The sequence below is a fragment of the Oryzias latipes genome, chromosome 19, assembly GCF_002234675.1.
Source record: "Oryzias latipes chromosome 19, ASM223467v1".
Classification (NCBI taxonomy): Eukaryota; Metazoa; Chordata; class Actinopteri; order Beloniformes; family Adrianichthyidae; genus Oryzias; species Oryzias latipes.
Genome location: NC_019877.2, coordinates 3,210,232 through 3,230,168, shown reverse-complemented (window position 1 = coordinate 3,230,168; position 19,937 = coordinate 3,210,232). Strand labels below are relative to the sequence as shown.

At 40.8% G+C, this 19,937-nt stretch overlaps 1 protein-coding gene across 1 annotated transcript; it reads right to left on the bottom strand.

Moving 5' to 3' along the window:
- Positions 1–1,126: 1,126 nt before the first annotated feature.
- Positions 1,127–18,846, bottom strand: LOC101166832 (testis-expressed protein 2). The gene is made up of 12 exons (XM_011487869.3): positions 18,409–18,846; positions 11,733–13,135; positions 8,522–8,722; positions 7,751–8,063; positions 5,743–5,990; positions 5,487–5,636; positions 5,303–5,402; positions 4,799–4,934; positions 3,557–3,694; positions 3,081–3,290; positions 1,561–1,681; positions 1,127–1,481 (listed from the first exon to the last, which is right to left on the bottom strand). Exons 2-12 carry the CDS (start codon positions 13,104–13,106, stop codon positions 1,344–1,346), a joined length of 3,129 nt encoding a protein of 1,042 aa, XP_011486171.1. The 5' UTR covers positions 13,107–13,135; positions 18,409–18,846; the 3' UTR covers positions 1,127–1,343.
- Positions 18,847–19,937: the final 1,091 nt, after the last annotated feature.

The following is a 19,937-nucleotide window of genomic DNA, read 5'->3' as shown; positions in this document are numbered from 1 at the left end:
TAATAACCCAGTGAAGACAGAAGCAGTTTGGCATCCCAAGAGCCCCCATTTCCCCTTCTATAAGCAATCATTTTTGCTAATTTCATCTGTAAAACCATGATTGAATGTTATATGAGGTAAAAAGTATATTCGTGATATATGAATGAAGAAATGTTGTCAAAGTGAGAGTGAATAAAAGGATTTTGCCTCTGGTTCATAAAGCTTTGCTGCCCTCTAATGTCTGCTGTGATTAATGAGCTTTAACTTACAAAAAAAAAAAAAAGAAGATTGTCCAAAGAAAACCATCAGAACTTCAGTTACAGGCTGAATTTAAGTCCAGAAAGGTTTTGGCTGCACAGTGGTGCAGTGGTTAGCACTCTCAGGCCTTGGTTCAAATCCCAGCTGGGACCTTTCTGTGTGGAGTATCCTCCTTGTTCCGTCCGGACACCCGTGTTTCCTTCCACGGTTTAAAAACATGCTTCATGTGGGTTAGGCCGTAGTCACACCTGTCCTTACAGGTGGGTACGGGCCAACTGCTCGGAGGGGACGTGCACAAAATATCTAATATCTAATAAATATTTTTTTCTACGCGCAGGGAAATGGACATGGCGAACACTTGTAAGGGTTAGTGCTGCTCACACGACAAGGGGACGCTCCTTGACAGAACTCAGATTCATGCAATCAGTTTTAAATGCTATTTTGTCTTTTTTTTTTTACTTACCACATTTACACAAAAGCAAAGAACTTTCATTGGATTGAGAACTTGTCTTCCCTGTCTGCTATGAAAGTGAACTCTTTAGATCTTGCATGCGGCCTGTCTACTAGAAATGAGAGAATTAAGACACTCAGAGTGCAGTTTGTGTGCACATCCAACAGAAGTCTGCAGAAAAACGCACACCCTGTGTGATCAGTCAAGTATCGGACTGGTATTTAAAGCTTTAGCGCTTTATAAGAAGCTGTGATCTTCCAAAAGTTGGGCCACACCGTCTGACAAAGTTGTCTAAAAATGGAAAAATAGAAAAAAAGAAAAATCCACCACTGTCGATGCTGAAACCAACAGATGCACTAACTGACACAGATTCATGAAATCCACAGTCGTCCTCCTCACTGCTGCAAACATTCCCTAAAGGTGAAGAAGGACAACCAGTTGTTCTCCAGCTTTTATTAAACCACTTCAACAATCTTATTATCCAAAGTTGTAAACATCAAATCAGTAAATAAACACATTTTTATCGATTACCTATATGTAAACATTTTCCAAAGGTATCATTCAGTTTGAAACATTTTTATTTCTGGATGAAACGAAGAACATCGGAGCTCCTGATTCAGACAGGAAGGGATGTCGTCCTCAGACAAACTCGTTTTCACAAACCATCAGCACTGAGGCACGTTTCAGGCGGGATCTTCTCTGTAGAGTCTGAGCAGGAGCTCTGCTGGCTCTCCAATCCGGAGCACATCAGGGGGAAGTAGATGTCATCCATGTTTGGCAGAACAAATACTTTCTGCAGGAAAGAGAGAAAAAAAATCTAGAACAGATAAGTTGTTCTGAAAAAAATAAAAATAAATCATCCTTGTCAGTACCTGGAACTCATCCTGGAGTTTCTTCTCAATAAACTCCGTCACGTGGCAGAACGTCACCTCTCGCTCCCCCAGTTTGGGACGCACATGGAGATCCAGCTTTGGTGGTACACAGAAGCTGTACCTGCAGACCAAACCTCAATGTTAATGCTGAGCTCCTCTCACAGGACTGCAGAGAGTGCATTTGTAAAACAGCTTGTGTGCATTTCTGATTATTGAGACTGAATTAACTCCATAGTTTCAGCTGACCTATTTCTATGTTTAGATTCTTAAAAAAGCTTCAAAAGCGTCTCATTGAATTAGAAAACAGTCGAGATTTTTGTGTTTTTTTGTTGGCGTTTTCATGTTTTTCTTTAGTTATGTAAAGCACTTTGAGGCGTTCTGTAGCAGGAAAAGGGCGATATAAACAAAGCTGAATTTGAATGTTTAGCTAAAAAAGAAATCAGGGACGCCATGCAGTTGGAAATCTGGCGGCCGTGGTGCAGAGGTCGAACGGTCAAACTCTGATCGGAAGATCGCGGGTTTGGTTCCCGCCACGTGTCGACGTGAATCCCACTTTGCTCTTGGTGGTTACAGGTTGGCGCCAGCAGAGCCGCCATCATTGCACGAATGTGTGTGCGTGACTGCAAAGCACTTTGGACCTTCTACGAAAACACACGCCCTCTACTATCTATTCATTATCCTAAAGTAAAGATGCTTTTTGATTCCAAATGTCATTTTTACTGCAGAGTAGTTCTGTCCCAGTTGCAAACACTTTGTTTGACAATGAAAAAAGGCAGAATTACATTAAAATCGTTGATTGTAAAACTTCTTTGAAAGTTTTTTTTCACCTATTTTATCAAAGCTGCTGGGATTGAGTGTCAAGAAAATTAAAAATAGTATAATAAAACTCAAGACACCATGAGACAAAGTAGAAATTATTTTAATAAGAGGCATAAAAAAGTTATTAGTGGAGGTCTTTGGTGAAACACACGTGATCTACGTATTTCATTTCTGGCGTTTGTCGATGTCCATTTTGCTGACAGGTCTTTACGTGAATTTGGTTTTGAGCTGTTCAGAATTTTTGGTCAGTTGACAATTTCGCAGTTTGTGCGTATTTTACGTAGTTTATACATAATTATCACCTAAATCTTACGTGATTTTTGCAAGATGCATTTACAAATTTGTGGCTTTCTGTCTAACGGACTTTTCACACATGTGCCACCGATGTATAAGTTTTAGGATTTAGGTTTTGTCCCTCTTTCTATTCAATTTGACTCCCTTAATGATGAGTTGGGTGCAGATTTCATGAAATTGTTGTCAGCACTACACACTCACACAAAAACACACACATCACTGAGTAGTATTTATGTTTGACGTATAGTTGCTAAAACTCAATCCTCTTATATCTTTAATCCGTCTTGAATAAGCTTCACTGACTGATCTGCACGTCCGCTCACTTTGAAGTGATTCCTGTGTGTTTGTGTGCTGGGACTTATTCTCCCAGCATGCCCTGCAGGATGGTCATGGATGCGTGTCCGTACCATATCCTGTCTGAAGGCGGCGGTGGGATGTTGACCACCAGTGTCCCCGACAGCTCCCGGACCTCCACGGTGAGCAGCAGGGGGGTGTTGGACATCTCCTCGAACTTCTTCTTGATGAACTCGTTCTCCGCCGCCTTCTGGAAGTACTTGGATTTAGCGATTTTGTCCACAAATCTTAAAATCTTCCTTCCAGTCTTTCCTCCTCCCGCCCTGTTGAAGACGATTAGAGGCGGATGTCACACGGATCCTGCGTTTGGCAGCAGATTGAGGGTTTAGATGTTGGAGTCTGGTAACGTCTAGATCCAAGTGAGGACCATCTGGGCTGATAGCTGGGGGTGCAGTTTAATTTTCTCCTTTTTTGAAAATGAGCAATCTAAAGACAGGCGAGGCAACACGTCATGCTGACAGCTTACTGCCGCTTTCAGGCTGGTTCCCCACTGAACGTAGGTAAGTCGGATCCTTCGGAGCATACTAACCCTTCACTGGCCGGAGTGGAGACTTTTTCACCTGCTGGACCCGGAGGCTCGGAGAGAAGCAGCTCCTCCTCATCAGATGAAGCAGCGCTGGAGGACTCTTCATCACTGTCTGCCAACACCTTGAGTATGGGCCTTGAGCTGGGTGGAGGTCGTACACACACAGAGCAGTTAAAGTCCCACTCCCACCATCTTTTCGTCTATTTTTAAATCGTTCCCAGTGTTTTTTTTTTTTAAAATCATGATTATTCCACGTTTAGCCTTAATCTGAACAATGGCTATTTTCTAGGACCACGTTTCAGCAGAGCGGCTGTAGTTCATTGAAAATACACCTCTGAGTTGTGGGCGGAGCAACCCTGCCCCCTTCCCCATCATCCACCTGTTTGCACGCTCTCCCACTAGCTTACAGCCCATCACAAGCCCAAGTTAACATTAGTGGTGCAACAAAAATGGGCGAGCAATTTTGCAGCTATCCAGCGGTACAGTTTAGATCCAGATTCCAGCTCAGACGAGGAAAACAAAGACGTTCATGGATCCTTTTGTCTGCAGGTGGATGCATCTTAACGGAGCTTGTGGCTTGCCGTAGTAGCTTCCACGTCACACCTACAAACTTTTTCTGACAGCATTTTTTTGTCTGCTCCTGATACACAACAATTTGAAAACAAAAAAAAACTCATAAATGTCATTTTTAACGTAGTTTTCCTGAAATATGCTTGGGTTGTCCTCCTTAGTCCTTAACACAAAACTAACATTTCAGGGAGATGTGATGACTTCGGAATCGTTTAAACTAGAAAACATTTAATTTTAGCAAAATCTGTAATGAAAAACGTTTTTTATTTACTTCTATAATACACAACATTTTTAAGCAGAAATGTGTGTCGTTTCAAGAGACAGGCTTGCTTCATTTAGGGAAACCAGACCGTTTTTATTTCTTATTTTTTAGGACATGTATTTTTAAAATATATCATTTTAATTACCAGAACAAATGAACTAAATATGAGTATTTGCAGCTAATTTCAGGATTTGTCTTAAAAAAGCAGAACATCTCAACTTCTTTTCAGTAATCTAACCAAAACTAATTCTACCATCTTCTACCTTTTTCCGGGGCGCTTTGGGGGATTGATGTGAGGGAAGAAGCTGGCTATAATCAAGATGAAAACGGAGAGATGACCTATGTTCTGAATGAACCATTTAACGTCACAGGGTTCATTAAAAACGGTAAAATGGCTCCTGCGTAGGACTCACCATGGGGTACCAGTCTCAGTGAAACAGTGAGCCAAGTCCCGGCCGGCCTCTTTTCCCAGCCTGGACAGGTTAAACTTGGTCTGCAGGGTCATCTGCAGGTTACCCGTGTAGACCAGCTGCAGTTCCACCCACAGGCCTGCAGGGGGAACCGCAAAGAGGTCAGCAGGAGACTGCAAAACTGCTTAGTGGGAGGATTAAGCAAGCTTTCACTCAGATGATCAGGCCTTGAAATTAAATTTATGAGAAATTACGGTGGATTATTACTCCCCCCTTCAGGAGGAGGAAAGGAGGGAGGACAAGAAATCACAACATCCTCACAATAGGGTTATCAAATGGGATCTTTACGAACCGCACACATGAAAACATGATCTGAAAAGGTTGAAAGCAAAGGCCTAATGACCGGCCTGTTCCATGAGATTACCATAGGATGATAGGTCTGATCTGAGGCTCAGCTGTAATAACATCACGTTAGCCGTGCACGTTTAAGCCGCGGCGTGCACTCACCTCTGTGGTTCACCTCTGGTCTGGACGCCGCAGAGACCTGCGGCACGGAGCAGCCCATGTCCATCTCAGTCAGGCTCAGCTCATTCATAAAGTAAGGCAGCTGGAGAAACAGCAAGTCGTGCTTATATGAGTTCTAATCAACGTTCGGCGTGACCCTCAACTCAAATTAAAAAAGCGCCCTCACTCGGATTTTGCTGAGCTTCTTCTGAATCTTGAGGGAGACGGCGTCGGCCCAGTGCTTCTCTTGCAGGAAATCCCAGAAAATGCGACCAATCAGAGCGTTGACCCATGCGGTTTGGCTCTTTTCAGGGAACTCTGTCAGATCACAGGTGCACTAAAGGGTAATAAAAGGACAAGTTAGAGACATTTAAAGCTTAAGGAGGTATTTTTCTTGCAGGAAATAGTTGTGTAACTCTAATTTGTCTGCCAGCAATACATACTTTCCCTCTGATGGTGGGGCTGGCCTCTACGCTGCTCGCCCCAGGACTGGAGAGGGGCGTTGAGTCTTCAGCAGCCAGGAGCCGAGCCATGTAGCTGGGGTAATCAAATGTAGAAAGGCCCCTGGAGGTTCCAGAGGGGGCTGAGGAGATGCACGGGGCCGGGGGTGTGGAAGGGGCGTCATGGTCACTGCTGCCCCCTCTGCTGGGGCTTCTGCTGTGCGGGAAAGGAACACTCTGTGTTGGGTCCCCTAAAGGATTGCAGAAAAAAAGTGGTCATATCATAAAGAAGAGAAAGCGGCGTATCATTTTAATTTCCCTGGGATGTTTTCTTAAAAAAATGGCAAAGAATAAATTGGAAAAAGCAATGATTAATTGATGAACCGATTTCCTAAAATCCAACAAGACTGATATAAAATCCTTCAAAATAAAATAAATCGATTATACCGATTTTGGAAAATACCATTTAGATTGAGGTACGGAAGGTCTGTTTTACAATAGCGACTATCACAATGGACAACACAAGTGTGTGTGTGTGTGTGGGGGGGGATTTCCCAAAGACATGTGACCGCGCATAATTGTTCTATTAATGTTCTATTTATAGGGGTGTCAAAACTTATTGCATTTATTGCAATTAATTAATTCCAGAGCATTTCTTAAAATTTAATTCATCTCATTTTTGTTCCTTTAAAATAAAATAATGTTTAGGCTTTTACTTGTCAGGCGTTAAACGCACTCTGATGTGAACATCGGTTGGCTGATGACTGAAAGAAGAAATGGCTAGTTGCAGAAAAAGGTGAAAAGTTGAGAAGGACATGCAAGTTTTGACTATTATGGGTGGAAAATGTGTGTTTCAAAAACACAAAAACCCAGTTGTGGGTGGAACCTCCGTTAGCAGCAAAGACGCTTGTAAAACTCTTTCATTTACATTTTTTAACTGAATTCTTGCATTTTGTTTTCAAATTAAAGTTGTTCTGTATACACGTGGACAAACAACAGTGGGCTGCACTTTAGGAAACTAAAATGTGAATGGATTTCACATTGATTCTTGTTTGTTTATTCACATTAATACTTGAGTATCTTGCAAGAAAGCCAAGGAATCTGCAAAACTTCACCTGCACTGTTCAGAACCAGGAATTTTTCTCTGAGTCACACTGGTGGAACTTTTGGCTAAAGATGTCCTGGATCCACTTTAGGCCAGAGAAACGGATCATTTAGAATGAACCAACATCGAATATGAATCAGATCGCAACCTCAAATTGTGATAAGAATTGTTAAAAACACCCCGTTTTTAGATCTCAAAGAGGATCTTCTGACCAGAACTTTCATTTTATTCATGTATTCATCTGATGTTGACCAGTAGTTTCATGTTTCTGTAGTTTGTGTGTCGGCATAATGTTAATAACAGGACAATTTTAACATTAAAAAAACAAGAAAGTTCTTCAAAGGTGTTTGTTGAACAGACGTTTTCTCAGAATCACCCTGATATTTTTAGAAGGTCCAACGAGATAAATACAAAAATGATCTTCCCTCAGCAGCACTCTGGAGTCAGGAATGTTTGAAATGTCACTTTAGCTTTGAAGTAGCGAAAAAAGATGGGGGGAAAAATGCAAATCTGCAAGAATTTTACACGGATTCTCGTAGATTTGGAGCTTTCTTTCCGCATACATGAGGCTAAATTCCCTCACGAGTTGCACATCGTCTGTCATGTTTCTGGAAATGTAAGCAACTGTTATTCAGGGAGTGTTCATTCCTTCAATGAGATTTAAATTTGCAGTGAAAAGCAACTTTCAAAAGCAACTGCAAGAGTGTCCTCTGTAGCTGAGAAATAAAAAGAGCCTTGTGTGCAGAGCTTTGGACCATCAGATCGTGAGTCCCCTGACAAATACTGGATTAGAAAAGCAAAAAAAACCAAATCTGGTGCGTGTAATCCATAATCCATACATATGTAGTACTTTTATATGGATGTCGTCCCTCCTCTTAGCTAATGCATTTCTAACATTTTTCCTACCCGACTGTGAAATGCATCTGCCAGGCTTCTTCTCATGCTCCGCCTCCATGGAGGCGAACAGGAAGTGGCGGAACCACTCCTCCTTCTCTCTTCCCGTGCGGCCAAACAGGTACAGAGCAGCTTGAGGGTCGCGGGTCGGTTTGGAGGAGCTTTGCTTCAGGTTCGGTGATTGTTCGGCCCCTTGCTCCTCGTCCAGGTTCTCCGTGGAGCCTCCTCTTTCCCCAGGCTGGGACCCCACAGCGAGCTGGATGCAGATGGGATATTTGGGGTTCCAAAGCCTCTTCCGAGCTAACACGGATGGCAGCAAAAAAACCTGAGGACAATGACAGAGTTAAATCCTAAAGCAGCACGTGTTGACTTCATCACATTAAAAATACATAATCTGAACATGTTTTATGCCAATTAACCTTTGATACAAACTGCTTCTCTCCCTTTTTGCATGAGCAGCTCCTTGTGCTTTGAGGCACTCGCCAAAAGGGCACCCTAAGATCCATGCTTTAATAATTCAATTGCATTTAGTAAAATAATTTCAAAGCGTATTTTAAACTCTAATGTGAAGGAGGTTAGAGGTTTCACTGCATCTGAAGGAGCTCTAAAGAATTTAACTTCTACATGCGTGGAATAAACTCCAACAAGAAGCCACAAAGGAAAGGTCAGACGTTCTTCTGCTGAGCACACATGCAGGAGAAGGAAAAATGCAGTCCGCTTTTTAGAATCCGGGACAAAATAAAAAAAATAAATTTCCTAAAGACCCTTAGGGAGTCGTCATACTTTGCTCTTTGCGAGCTGAAAGCAGCGTGACTTGACAAAGGTAGCGTCGTGGACTTTCTCATCATAGGCGGCCCTGCGGCTGATGTTGGCGCGTGGGTAGTCCAGACGGAGGCAGGAGCCCTCCAGGGTAGCAAAGACGGAGTGAGTCATGGCAGGATGGCAGGTTTCTGGGTCGTAATCATGGATTTCATTCATCCAGCCCTGAAAAAAAAAACCTTTTGATTTGAATAAAATCAAACATCAAGCATCTAATAAATAATTTTCCCCTTTAAGTTCCTTTCGGTTCCTTGGCAGAGTTATTTATTCCATCCTGCATTATTCTTAACAAAATAAAAATCAACTGTTGACCACGGGAAGTGGCCGCCATCTTGAATTTAAAAAACCAAAAACCTTTAATACCTTCAACAAACTCCTCCTTTCAATCTACCGTTTTCTAACTCCTCGGGAAGTCACTTGGAAGAGTTTGTAGATTTTGTGTGGCGAGCTCGTGGCGTTTCCCTGTTGCTCATTTTTACCAGAATATTCTGAAAATGTCACACATGAATCCCTGGCTTCAAGCTGAATATAACAGACCATATGAGCATCTTAGAAATGTGGGCGTGGTTGACAGAAAATCTCCGTTGCCAAGGAAATTTAATAAATGTACCGATTCTTCTAAAAATGACATCGACCTGTTCGTCACCCCCAGGCGACCAAATATTAAAATAGTTGCTATGGAGATCAAATCAACAGAAAAGCCACCATTATGAAAAACAGTGTTGCCCACCAGAGTGGGAGGGGCAGATGCAGAGAGTGAAGGGAGCCGGTGGCTAAGTAGAAAGGTGGGGCAGCTCGTAGCTTCAATTGATATTTTTTTAAACAAACATGATAAAGTCCCAGTAAAACATTTTAAGAAAGAGATGAAAGTTTCACGTTTGGTCCAAATATCTAAGAAAGCGATTGGTTCATTTCTGTCACACAGGAATCATTTAGGAGCAAGTAAACAAATGTGATTTAGGGTTCAACCAAAAGTCGTTTTGTAATCAAATGCAGCTCAGGTGTAAGGAGACGAGTGGAGCTCAATCACAGCTATTTAGGGAGGACTGATTTCTGCTTCCCTCCCCTCTAATATAACTCACAAAAACGTAAACAGATCAATAAAAAAAATCCACAAGATATCATATAAATGTTTTAAATCATTTGTCATTATTTTGTATTTACCAAATTTTGACAAATTAAGAATTTCTTTTGATATTTGGTTTGGTCAGCTATAGATAGGGCTTAAAATATTGTAAAAATGTGTATTTATTAGCATGCATATTGTCAATATGTCATGGAAACATGGATTACTGCAGTCTTGGTCTGCAGAAGCCTCTTTTTTTCCAGCAGTGACCTTCCATTTCCCACGACGGTCGTAAAAATAGATCAGTTTGGCCTTCAAACCAGTGAATTTTCTTTGTGAACTTATCTGGATTTTTATTGTGGTCATGTCTCCTGGGCTTTGGAGAGCTCAGGCCGCCGCTCTCACGTGTAAACAGCTTAGCGGCGGTCGTGGTTTTTACATTATGAGAGATGAGAAAAGCGATTTCCCCCTAAAGCAGCTCGACAATGTGGTTTTATTTTAGTTCATTTCATTCAAAGAAAAGTCATCTGATTCCACAACTCCGCCATAAAACAGCCCCATAAAAATTCCAACTCATATTTAGGCAAAATTCAGACTTAATTTCCCCCAAAATAATGAATAAAGTAAAGAAATGATACAGCAAAATTCAGGATAATACCCAACAAGTTAGTTTAAGTTTGCAGCTGGATGAGATTAAAATGAATGTTGGGCAAAAGTAATATCACACAATAAAAGTTTTTTGATGTTTCATTTCAAAAGTTAGTCTCTTTTTGTGCAATAATTAACACAAAAAAGCAGAAAAATATGACCTATTTTTAAACTGAATTTTTTTTAATGAAGAGATATTTCAGTGATAAAACTGAACAAATCTGCTGCTATCTTTTAAACTATTTCACAAGGTTTATTGATTTCAGACAGTGCAGGCCACTAATATTTTATATTTTGTCAATAAAGTTTTATTGCGTTAAATCACAAAACCACCATGAACAAAAAGTCTCATTTCTATTTTTTCCTTTTTTTGGGATTAATGTGGCTTCAAATGTCTGATTTTCCTGGTACTTTTGAAAATTTGTGCATATTTTGGACATTATGGCACTCGAGCAGTAAAATTATTTATCTATTGATCCATGGTAACGATTGATCAGTTTGTCACATTTTCTGTTCTGTGTCGATAAATGTTTTGGCTCAAATCCCTGAAAGTGTTTTTATGTCGATTCAACTCAAAATTTAAAAGAAAAATCTAAATTTTTCTTTATCAATTGCATTTAGAAATAGAAGTTGGGGTGTATTTGGTATTCCAGCCTGAAAGCTCTGCTGAAAGATGGACATCATGTGTTTTTGGATACATTTAGTTTGAAACTTTAACAGGTTTTTGACAATAAAGTAAAAACTCAACAACAATATGGAGTTCAGTTTGAAATTAAAAAAAGTCAGATAAGGAAAAACCTGTGACTGTTTGTGTGGTTTGTAAGTGAGCAAAGAGAAAGATGGAAAAAAGAATTCTGGCATTGTCCAATTTAAAAGGCCTCCTCAGAAATAACCAAACTAGAAATGTACTTTAACTCGGCTGAAATGGGTTTACATCAGCAGTTTCAGGTCATTTCAGCGACTGTTTTCTGTTCAGGTTAGACGTTTGGAGCAAAGCACAGCGCTGCCCCTGGTGAGATTTATAAAAAAAAATTTAAAAAGTGTCAACAGTAAAAAGTGCTGCAGCTGCTGAGGTACAGTAATTACCGCTCTGCCTCTAACGGAGCTTGACAGTTGGCCCTTAAAGGGAGCAACCGGCAACCAGACTTTGCCACTTCCATGGGGCAATTAGTGGAAAACACAAGCAGGAGAAGGAGCTGCATTTTGTCAGGCAGTTTGGCGGGGGGGGCAAGAAAAAAAGAGTTCAAGCAACGAGAAAATACCTCGCTTGTTAAGTCATTAGCGGTTTGGTTTCAGTTAACGTCCTGCATGACTACAAAACACCTGCATTTGTACCTCCCAAAGGAATTGATCACATTCAGCTCTGACCAGGTGACAGAAGGGAGACAGTGAGGGGCAAATGGTAGAAATCAATATCTGATCAAACGGACATTTTTCCTTCTCTGTGACTTGGTCTCTCACCTTCAGGACGTCAGGCTCAGAGCTGTCGAAGCAGCCTGTCAACGTCCGTTCTTCATACGGCGTCTCTTCTGGTTGGTGAGTCGACGCCGAGCAGTCAGAGCCGCAGGAGCCCATGCGAATGAGAAAAAGACCCAACAAGAAGCCCATCGCTAATCCCAGAGCCAACCCGGAGACGTATGGACTCAAAGGTAGGATGAAGTAGCCGTAGGAGAGCACGGCCACGCAGAACAAACTCATGCGCGGCAGAGGATTTGGGGGCTTAGGAAATGTCCTGGCTGGCGGTGAAGCCAAAACCTGGAGACCAGCTGAGCTCCTGGGCTTTCTCTGAGTCTGGATGGAGAACACCTGCATGTTGTCGCCGTCTGTACAGATTTCCAGATCCTCGTCTCTGTGATGTTGCCTGGGATGGTGTACAGGACAGACGCCGCGCTGACCTCTCGCCGCATGTCTCACGGAAGGCCACTCAAACACAGGCGGGACATCGGCGTCGGTTTTCCGAGCGTTTCTCACAGGAGACTCTGACAGGACCGTGTCCGTGCTGCCTTCCCGACCCAAACTCCGGCTGCTGTTCTGATGAGCCAGCTGGGGTTTGGTTTGATGCTTGGGGCTCCCGCCGATGTCCTCCCGCCTGATCTTACTAAACATGCTGCTCAGGGGTTCGTGCACGGCCTCCGAGAGCCTTCTCTTGGTGTCGTCCAGCTCCAGTTTGAAGAACCCCCCCTTCGGGCCGTCTCCACTGGGGGAGAGCGTGGTGGGAGTCGGAGGAGCCGTTCGAGAGTCGCCGTTGCTCCGGGTTTTGGTTTGGGTCAGCTGTTTCCACAGGTGAAGGTTGAGGCGGGAGTCCGATTTGGACTGCGACACCTCGGGTTCTGAGCGGGAAAGCTCAGTGGAGATGGACTTCACCAGGCTCAGGAAAGGCTTGGGTCTCAGGCTGGAGCCCTCTTTCAGCTCCAGCTCTGTGGAGAGGGACTTGACCAAGTTGGCTAGAGGCCGATGGGTGGGTGAGGAAGGGCCCGGGGAGAGGAAGCTGGGACTGGCGGCAGAAAAGTTCCCCAAGGAATCGGGCGACGAAGGTGAAAGTGGAACATGAAAGCTCTGGGACTTCAAACCTCCTACTTCTTCTTCTTCTGCAGAAAGCGTCCTCTCCTTGGACAGGGATATAGAGGGGTAGTCCTCATTGTGGTCGAGGGAGAAGATGAGCTCACTTTCATCCATGCTGTCCCACTGCCCCTCCGTCCCTGTCAGCTGGATCACGATCCCTCTCTGGACGTGTCGTTTTGTCCCTAGAGTGGCACCAGCGACGGCAGTGAAACCGCTACCTCCTCCGTCCCCGTCGTCACATCCTCCGTCCCCATTTTTCTCGTTCTCCGCCATTTCTTTACATCCCCGAACCGAGGCGGCCGCTGAAAGAGGAAAGAGCGGAGGATGCGGTCAGAGAGATTATGAAGCTGCAGAGCAGAACAAATAAAGATGTGCCATTTCAACAGAGAAAGGCAACTGCTGCCAACTGAGTCTGAACGTTGGGCCGCCATGTAGCTCAGCTTTGAAGTGCTCTGGAAGTCTAAATTAATCTGAAGACGGGGAAACTGAAGTGCGGCCAAGTCTGTCCCAGAGCCGCCGATCGACCCGCTGGGGAAGCTCTGGACGAAAAACAAAAACCTAAATAAACTGCAAACCATTTGATCCTCGCAAAGATTTCAAAGCTTGTTATTCGACGTTGAAGATATTACACCTTTCCAAAATCTTATCAAAAATGAAGCATTTTTGTCTCATTTAGAGCTAGGATGTCAAAATAAGGAAATTATGAGTTTAAATCCTTTTGCTTCAAACTCTTGGCAATGAAAACTTGATTTAAGGCTCCAAAAAGCTCTATTGTTCTGTAATTACTGGTTCAAATTCAGGAATGTTATTTTAGAGCCATACTTACTGAGATCTAAGTGTCTAATAAAAAAATCTCACTAAAACTTCTTGTCCAGTTTCCTGTTTTTAAAGATAATATAAAGTCCTTTTTTTAAGATAATATGAGACAAAACTAACAATCCAGTTACTTCTCTTTGAGCAGGAACGACTTGTTTTAAGGCAAGAAATTCTGAGGTAATTTGATCGTGAAAACATCTTATTTTAAGCAGTATCTCTAGCGAAACAAGTGTTTTGTTTTACTTTACATCTTGATTTTATGAAAACGGAATTGTAGACAAGTGGTCTTCTTTCAAGAAACTTGATTTAGGGAAACTATAATCTTAAATTTGACTCATAACAGCGTAGAAATGTGTTTGACAACAGCAGGAGAGAGAACAAACACACATTTACACGTAGCTTCTAAGACTAAATTTTCTTAAAATGTGAAATTCTACACTTACTTTAAGATGATTTTAGAATAGAATAGAATGCATACTTATAATTCGTCATTGTCACAATGAATTAAAAGTCCTATACATAAAAAGTGATGGTCTGGCAAAATGTTGGACTGTTCTACTTCTTAAAATAGGACATTTTGGGGAAAGATGTGTGTAAATATACCTACTTTGGAGATTCAAAACTCTATTTTTCCCTGCAAATAGGGGTGTTGGGGTAATATCATAGTTTGTGGTTGCCGTTCTTATTCATATTCGATGTTGGTTCATTTTGATGCAGTGATCCGATTCACTGACATAAAAAAGATCTAGAACATATTTAGCCAAAACTTCAACGAGTGTGACTTAGAGACAAATACCTGGTATTTATAACAGTGACGTTTCCAGATTCCTCGTGTTTCTTCAAGATAATCAATTGTTTATTAAATGTGTGTACAAACAAACCAGTAAACAAAAATCAATGTCAAATCCATTCACGTTTTGGTTTCATAAAGTTTTTTTTCCACATCAAAATAACCCAAAGGGGACATTAATAGAACTTTTTAGCACGCGGAATGGTCACACGTCAAAGTGTTTCCACAAGTTGAACTGTATTGATGGTTGATCGTTTTTTGCTGCATCACGTGTGTGTTGTCCGCTGTGATGTACTATATCGCAGTATTACTACTCATTTTTTCCTGTTAAGGGTCACAGGAATGCAGGAGCCTATCCGAGTTTCTGTCAGGTGAACACAGGACATTTCACCAGGCCATTGCAGGGCCATGCTTACTCAGATCTAAGTGTTTTTAGCTAATTTAAAGATTTATTTTGGCATATCACAGCTTATATTAAGAAATATTATCAGGATATATTTTACTAGTAGATTTTTTACTTGAAAAACATCTTGTTTTCAACATTTTTCAACTTGTTTTGAGTCTTTTTCACCGATTACATTCGTTTTTTGTCACGGTAGTCAAAATAAACTATGATTATGCTCATAAAAACTCAAAAATACAAACAATCTTCTTAAAAATAGCAAAAAAAAGCACATTATGGGGCTGTTTAACATTAAATGTGAAGTAATTCTATCTAACATCTACATTTTTTAGCTTATGTTACCTTTTTAAACGCTTGTGTGGAATTTTGTTTGTAGATTTTGAAATCTTATTATAAGATGTCTTCAGTAAAAATGACTTGCTGCATGGACTGATCCTTCTAGTAAAGATTTTCTTCCTAAGATTTGTGTTCTTTTCCTATTTTTAGGCTAAATACTGATGAAGTCAAAAAGAATGAATTGTGCTCCATGGAGGGTTTTATTGAAATAAAAAGATTATTTTGAATTCAAATGTTATGTGTTAACAGTTTAACGCAGCCTGATCTTCAGAGGATTCTCCCGTCGGCCGTGAAAAAGCCAAACTTCAGCGTTTTCCCTGGTTGCTGCTTCACAGAATAACTTACGTAACTCTCAGATGAACGGTGAGACGCTGTCGGCCGCTGCTTCAGTGAGGCTTTACTGCATCAGAAGGATCAACAGCCGTTTAAAAGTCAATCTTTTTTTTTTAGCATCACCGTCTCTGTCTTTTTAATTTCTGCTTCATTCCCACGTCAAACCCTCGTTTTCACGTAAATGTATTATGTGGCACAGTTTCAACCAGCAGATGGTAGACTCCAACTAATCTGATCTCACCCAAAAAAGGGTGGAGGGGCAGATAAACCTGACAAATGCACAGACGGCAGCCTGACTCAGACTTTGACAGGATGGGAAGAGGGAGTGAAAGCTTGAAGGTGCCAAATGCATATTAGACAGACTAAACTTCTATTAGGCTAATGCCCCCCCCTCCCTCCCCCCAAGCTGACTGTGGAGCTCGAACGGCACAAAAATGTGCTGACAGCTCAGCTGAATCAATGTAGAATGAAGCTCCAGGATCTTTTTTTTAACTTGTTTTTTTGTAAAATTATTACAAAACAATATGTCCGATAGTGAAAACATTAAAACGGTTTGATCCTAGTGATTGAAATCCAAGCGTATCTGGGATAAAATTGGAATATTTGTGCAAGTATTTTTTTACCAACTCATTTGTATTTGAACATAAATATAATAAAAGTTGTCTTTGTGCAGGAATCACCAGGTCTTTGGATGACCTATTGATAAAATACCCATATTTGGCAACTTCCTGGTGGTGTAAACACCTCCTTTGTGGGTGGAGATTCTTTCTTCTGACCATTTGTTAACACATTTTGCTTCATAAACTGTAAACTGCAGTTGTAGACCATCAATCAAAGGATTAAATGGCGATGGATGAAAGATTTGGTCATGTGACCCATTTGTTTGTACTGACTGTATCTGAGAGCTGGACCGAGCGAAAGTGACACCATCCATGGAAAAGGGTTTATTTCCGGCTTCAACCATAATGAAGTTAATTCAGCCACTTTTTTTCATGATACGGAAGGCATCCCTATTGAAAGCGATTTACACGGAATCTATCAATAAAATCTTTTGAACTTTGGATGTGGGGGTCAGCAGGCTCCACCTACTTTTATTGAGGCATCTGATTGGTCATTTTACAAAATAAGCTACAGAAAAAAATAATCAAGAAAATGAACATAACTAAATAAATAAATAAATAAAGAATGGTTATTCTGACCAATAGAATGACAGAGTTATACCATCTTATTTCTCAATAGAAGTCAATTGGATTTTGGCATCTTGGAGCCAGTAGGTACTTCCTGTTTGGAACGCCAAGGAGGAGGAGTCACTCAGTCATAAACAGTCAGTTGTATTTAACCATAAAACATTTCCTTTTTCATAAATGGACAACAAGGACAACAAAGCCTGACAGCTGTAGTTCTGATGGTTTGACACAAGTCAATCAAAAAATACTTTGCTCCTATTTATTTGAGGAATTCTAATTCATTAGTAAAATTCTGAATTTTGTGAACGATTCACTCCTCATAGAGACAGAAAAAAACGTTTTGAGCCTTTTAATATCATTTTTTCACAACAATAAAGTAGTTTGAGACATGGCATGATAAACTGCACCTGATTGCAATTAATTTCCTTTATAAATTAGCTTCAGCTTAAGAGTTAAAATCCTGTATCTGATAGAAGTTTTAAGAAAATTTATCATTGAACAGACAAATTTATGCAGACATTATATTATTACTATTCAATTAAAACACAATCAATGGAAATAAAACTGGATGACATTATGCATTCCCTTAAATCAAGGCTGGAGTTGTTTTTAATTATGAAAGGACTATTTTGGGATGAATTATATTATTTGTGTCATTAAATATATTTTACAATTTTTTTCACAATTATTTGCAAATCATAATTTTATTGTTTGTGTTTATACATGACATCCAGAGTAAGTTTTTGATAAAAACATCCTTGTGATGTAAACAAAATTTTAGGTTTGAACTTCATTATCTCCTATTTCTGTATTTTTAATAAAGCTAATACTGCAGCCTGTCTGGGCATAGAAATGACTGTCAACTGCGCACAGGTAACATCATAATCTGTGTTAATCTGTCTCTTGAGGGGGGAGCCCACCCATACGGCCGATTGTGCAGCAGTGAGCGCTGGTTTGTGTGGGTTTGAACAGCACCCTGTGATCAGGCACAAACAGCAACAATCTCAGCTTAACATTAATGCTGGGTTTACTGCAAAATCTGACAAATCACACCAGCGGATTATGAGCTAAACCAACATTTGGTGGGGTGTGTTTCCAATCTAGTTTATGACCATGAGCCGGTGCTCATTGTAGTTGTTAACTTCACAATCCCTCTGACTCACAGTCTTTGAAGATGACAGACAGAAGGCTGAAACATGGTTTATTCGAATCCTGCGTGTTTTTTTTAAATGAATCTGACAAAAAAAATTAACGTTTGGGGTTTTTCTTTGGATTTATTTCTGATGTTTTGACTCTGACAGGCAGCTCCGGACTCCCCTTTGGCTTTAGGATACAACAAACCATTACAAATGTCACTTTTCTTCCAAATTTCATGAGTTCCCTGACCAGATAATTGACAGAACGACGGGAATCTGTGCAACAGAACCGGCAGTGGATAAAGATGCAACTGAAATTGAGGTCAGCGCTTTCACTCCAATCCCCTTTCTGGACAATTTGCATCGCAAGACCAGTGTGACATGAGGACACCGCAGCAGGAGGAGTGGAAGTGGGAAGCGCTGCTGAGTTTATGCGCATTTGAAGTGCTTCTCTCTCTTTGCACAGGCGCACATATAATCTCCAGACGCGCTCGCAGCATCACTTTGGAATCAACACGCGCATCCGTGACGGTGTTTTGCAGATTATAACTAGTGCGTGCTCTGGTGGTCTTACCTGATAGATTACATGAGTCTAAACGCGCTGGTCGGCGCTTTCCGCGGCTCCATTTGTGCGCCAAACTTTCCTTTCCTGCGTCCCTTCTTCCCCTGTGTGACGCATCCGCGCGCACCGAGGCACGCCTCTCCCGAAGCGACTGCGCGCGTCCAGATGTGTCACGCGCTGCCGCCGCAAATCACAGACCACCGTGCGGATTACAGCGCACACGCGCGCGCACATTTTAATCCATCCCAGATGATTAGAGAGTCGCGCCGTCCTAGCAAGGCGCGCGCACCCACGCGAAAACGCGCTCGACAGCGCACGCGCCGGGCTGGGATAACTCCTGCTGCTGGGTCTGCTAGACTTTAATTAAACATCGCCTTTTTGAAGCAGATTAAACATAATTTCATAATTTGTGTTACTTTCACGGGATTATGGCAACACGTGAAGATATAATAAGGTATTTTTTTTTCTCAATATCCTTCTCTAACAAGATAAACATTCAAAATTTAAAATGTTTTCCCTTGTTATAAATAAAAAATCTGCTGTTAGAATTTTGGAAAGATTTCTTAAAACAAATGTGTATTGCTTTTATCTTCAAAGTACGTAAACAAATATGCTTATACTTTTTCCCCAATATGTCCTTTTTTTAAGCGCGGCAACACCCAGACTTTCCTTATAAATTAAAATAAGACTAGAATTACACTTTTTAATTTAAGTTGACCCAATTGCATGTCATTTATAAGTTATAAAAACTTGTTTCATTAGAAATATTTCTTAAAATAAGATGTTAAATGACTCAACAAGATATGTATTCTCCTAAAATAGGTTAATACATCTCACTGGAAAGTAACCAATGAGTTAGTTTAGTCTTTTATCATCAAAAAAGACATTTAAACTAGAAACTATATACTTTTGTGTCGTGTTTTGTGTTTGTGCACCGGTGGGATGATATAGATTGGCTTCCTCCCCTTTTCAAGCAACAAATTAAACTTTACATGACTTTAATTGCTAATGTATTAAATGAATCTGTATGCTATGTGTGTGCATCACAGCAAAAAAAAAACATCATTTTCTAATATATTTTGTTACTTTTTCTTTATTTTCTACTCAATATATGACATTACATCTGAACAGGGTTTCATATATCTGTGTTTTTTAATTCTGTATTGTATTGCTCTACAATTAATGCCTGAAATGCACCAATAAATCAAGACTGAATGAGTGAATAAGCTGTCTCCACTGTTTCCCTTCACTGTTTCTGACCTACATAACTGGAAGACCTACAAATGACAAACTGGGGAGAGTGGTTTGAGCTCCAACCAGCTGGATAAAACTAATGGATGTGGAAGAAATGAACTCAGCATCCCATTCAAACACTGCAAACAGATAGTAAAAAGACCATATTTTTCAAGAATATTTGTCCTACTTTCTGTGTTGTAAGAAAAATAAGCGTATCAAGAAATCTTTTCAATAATAAAATGTTTAAGAAAAGATGATTTCATGTATCTTATTTAGAGAAAAACTGACTTATTTTTTTCCAGCCT

Excerpts from the sequence above, each read along its gene's own strand:
- LOC101166832 (XM_011487869.3), bottom strand. The coding sequence starts at position 13,106 with ATGGCGGAGAACGAGAAAAATGGGGACGGAGGATGTGACGACGGGGAC. Across the intron at positions 4,935-5,302 it reads ACCAGAGGTGAACCACAGAG|GCCTGTGGGTGGAACTGCAG; the intron begins GTGAGTGCACGC and ends TTCCCCCTGCAG. Across the intron at positions 1,482-1,560 it reads AACTCCAGGATGAGTTCCAG|AAAGTATTTGTTCTGCCAAA; the intron begins GTACTGACAAGG and ends TCTTTCCTGCAG.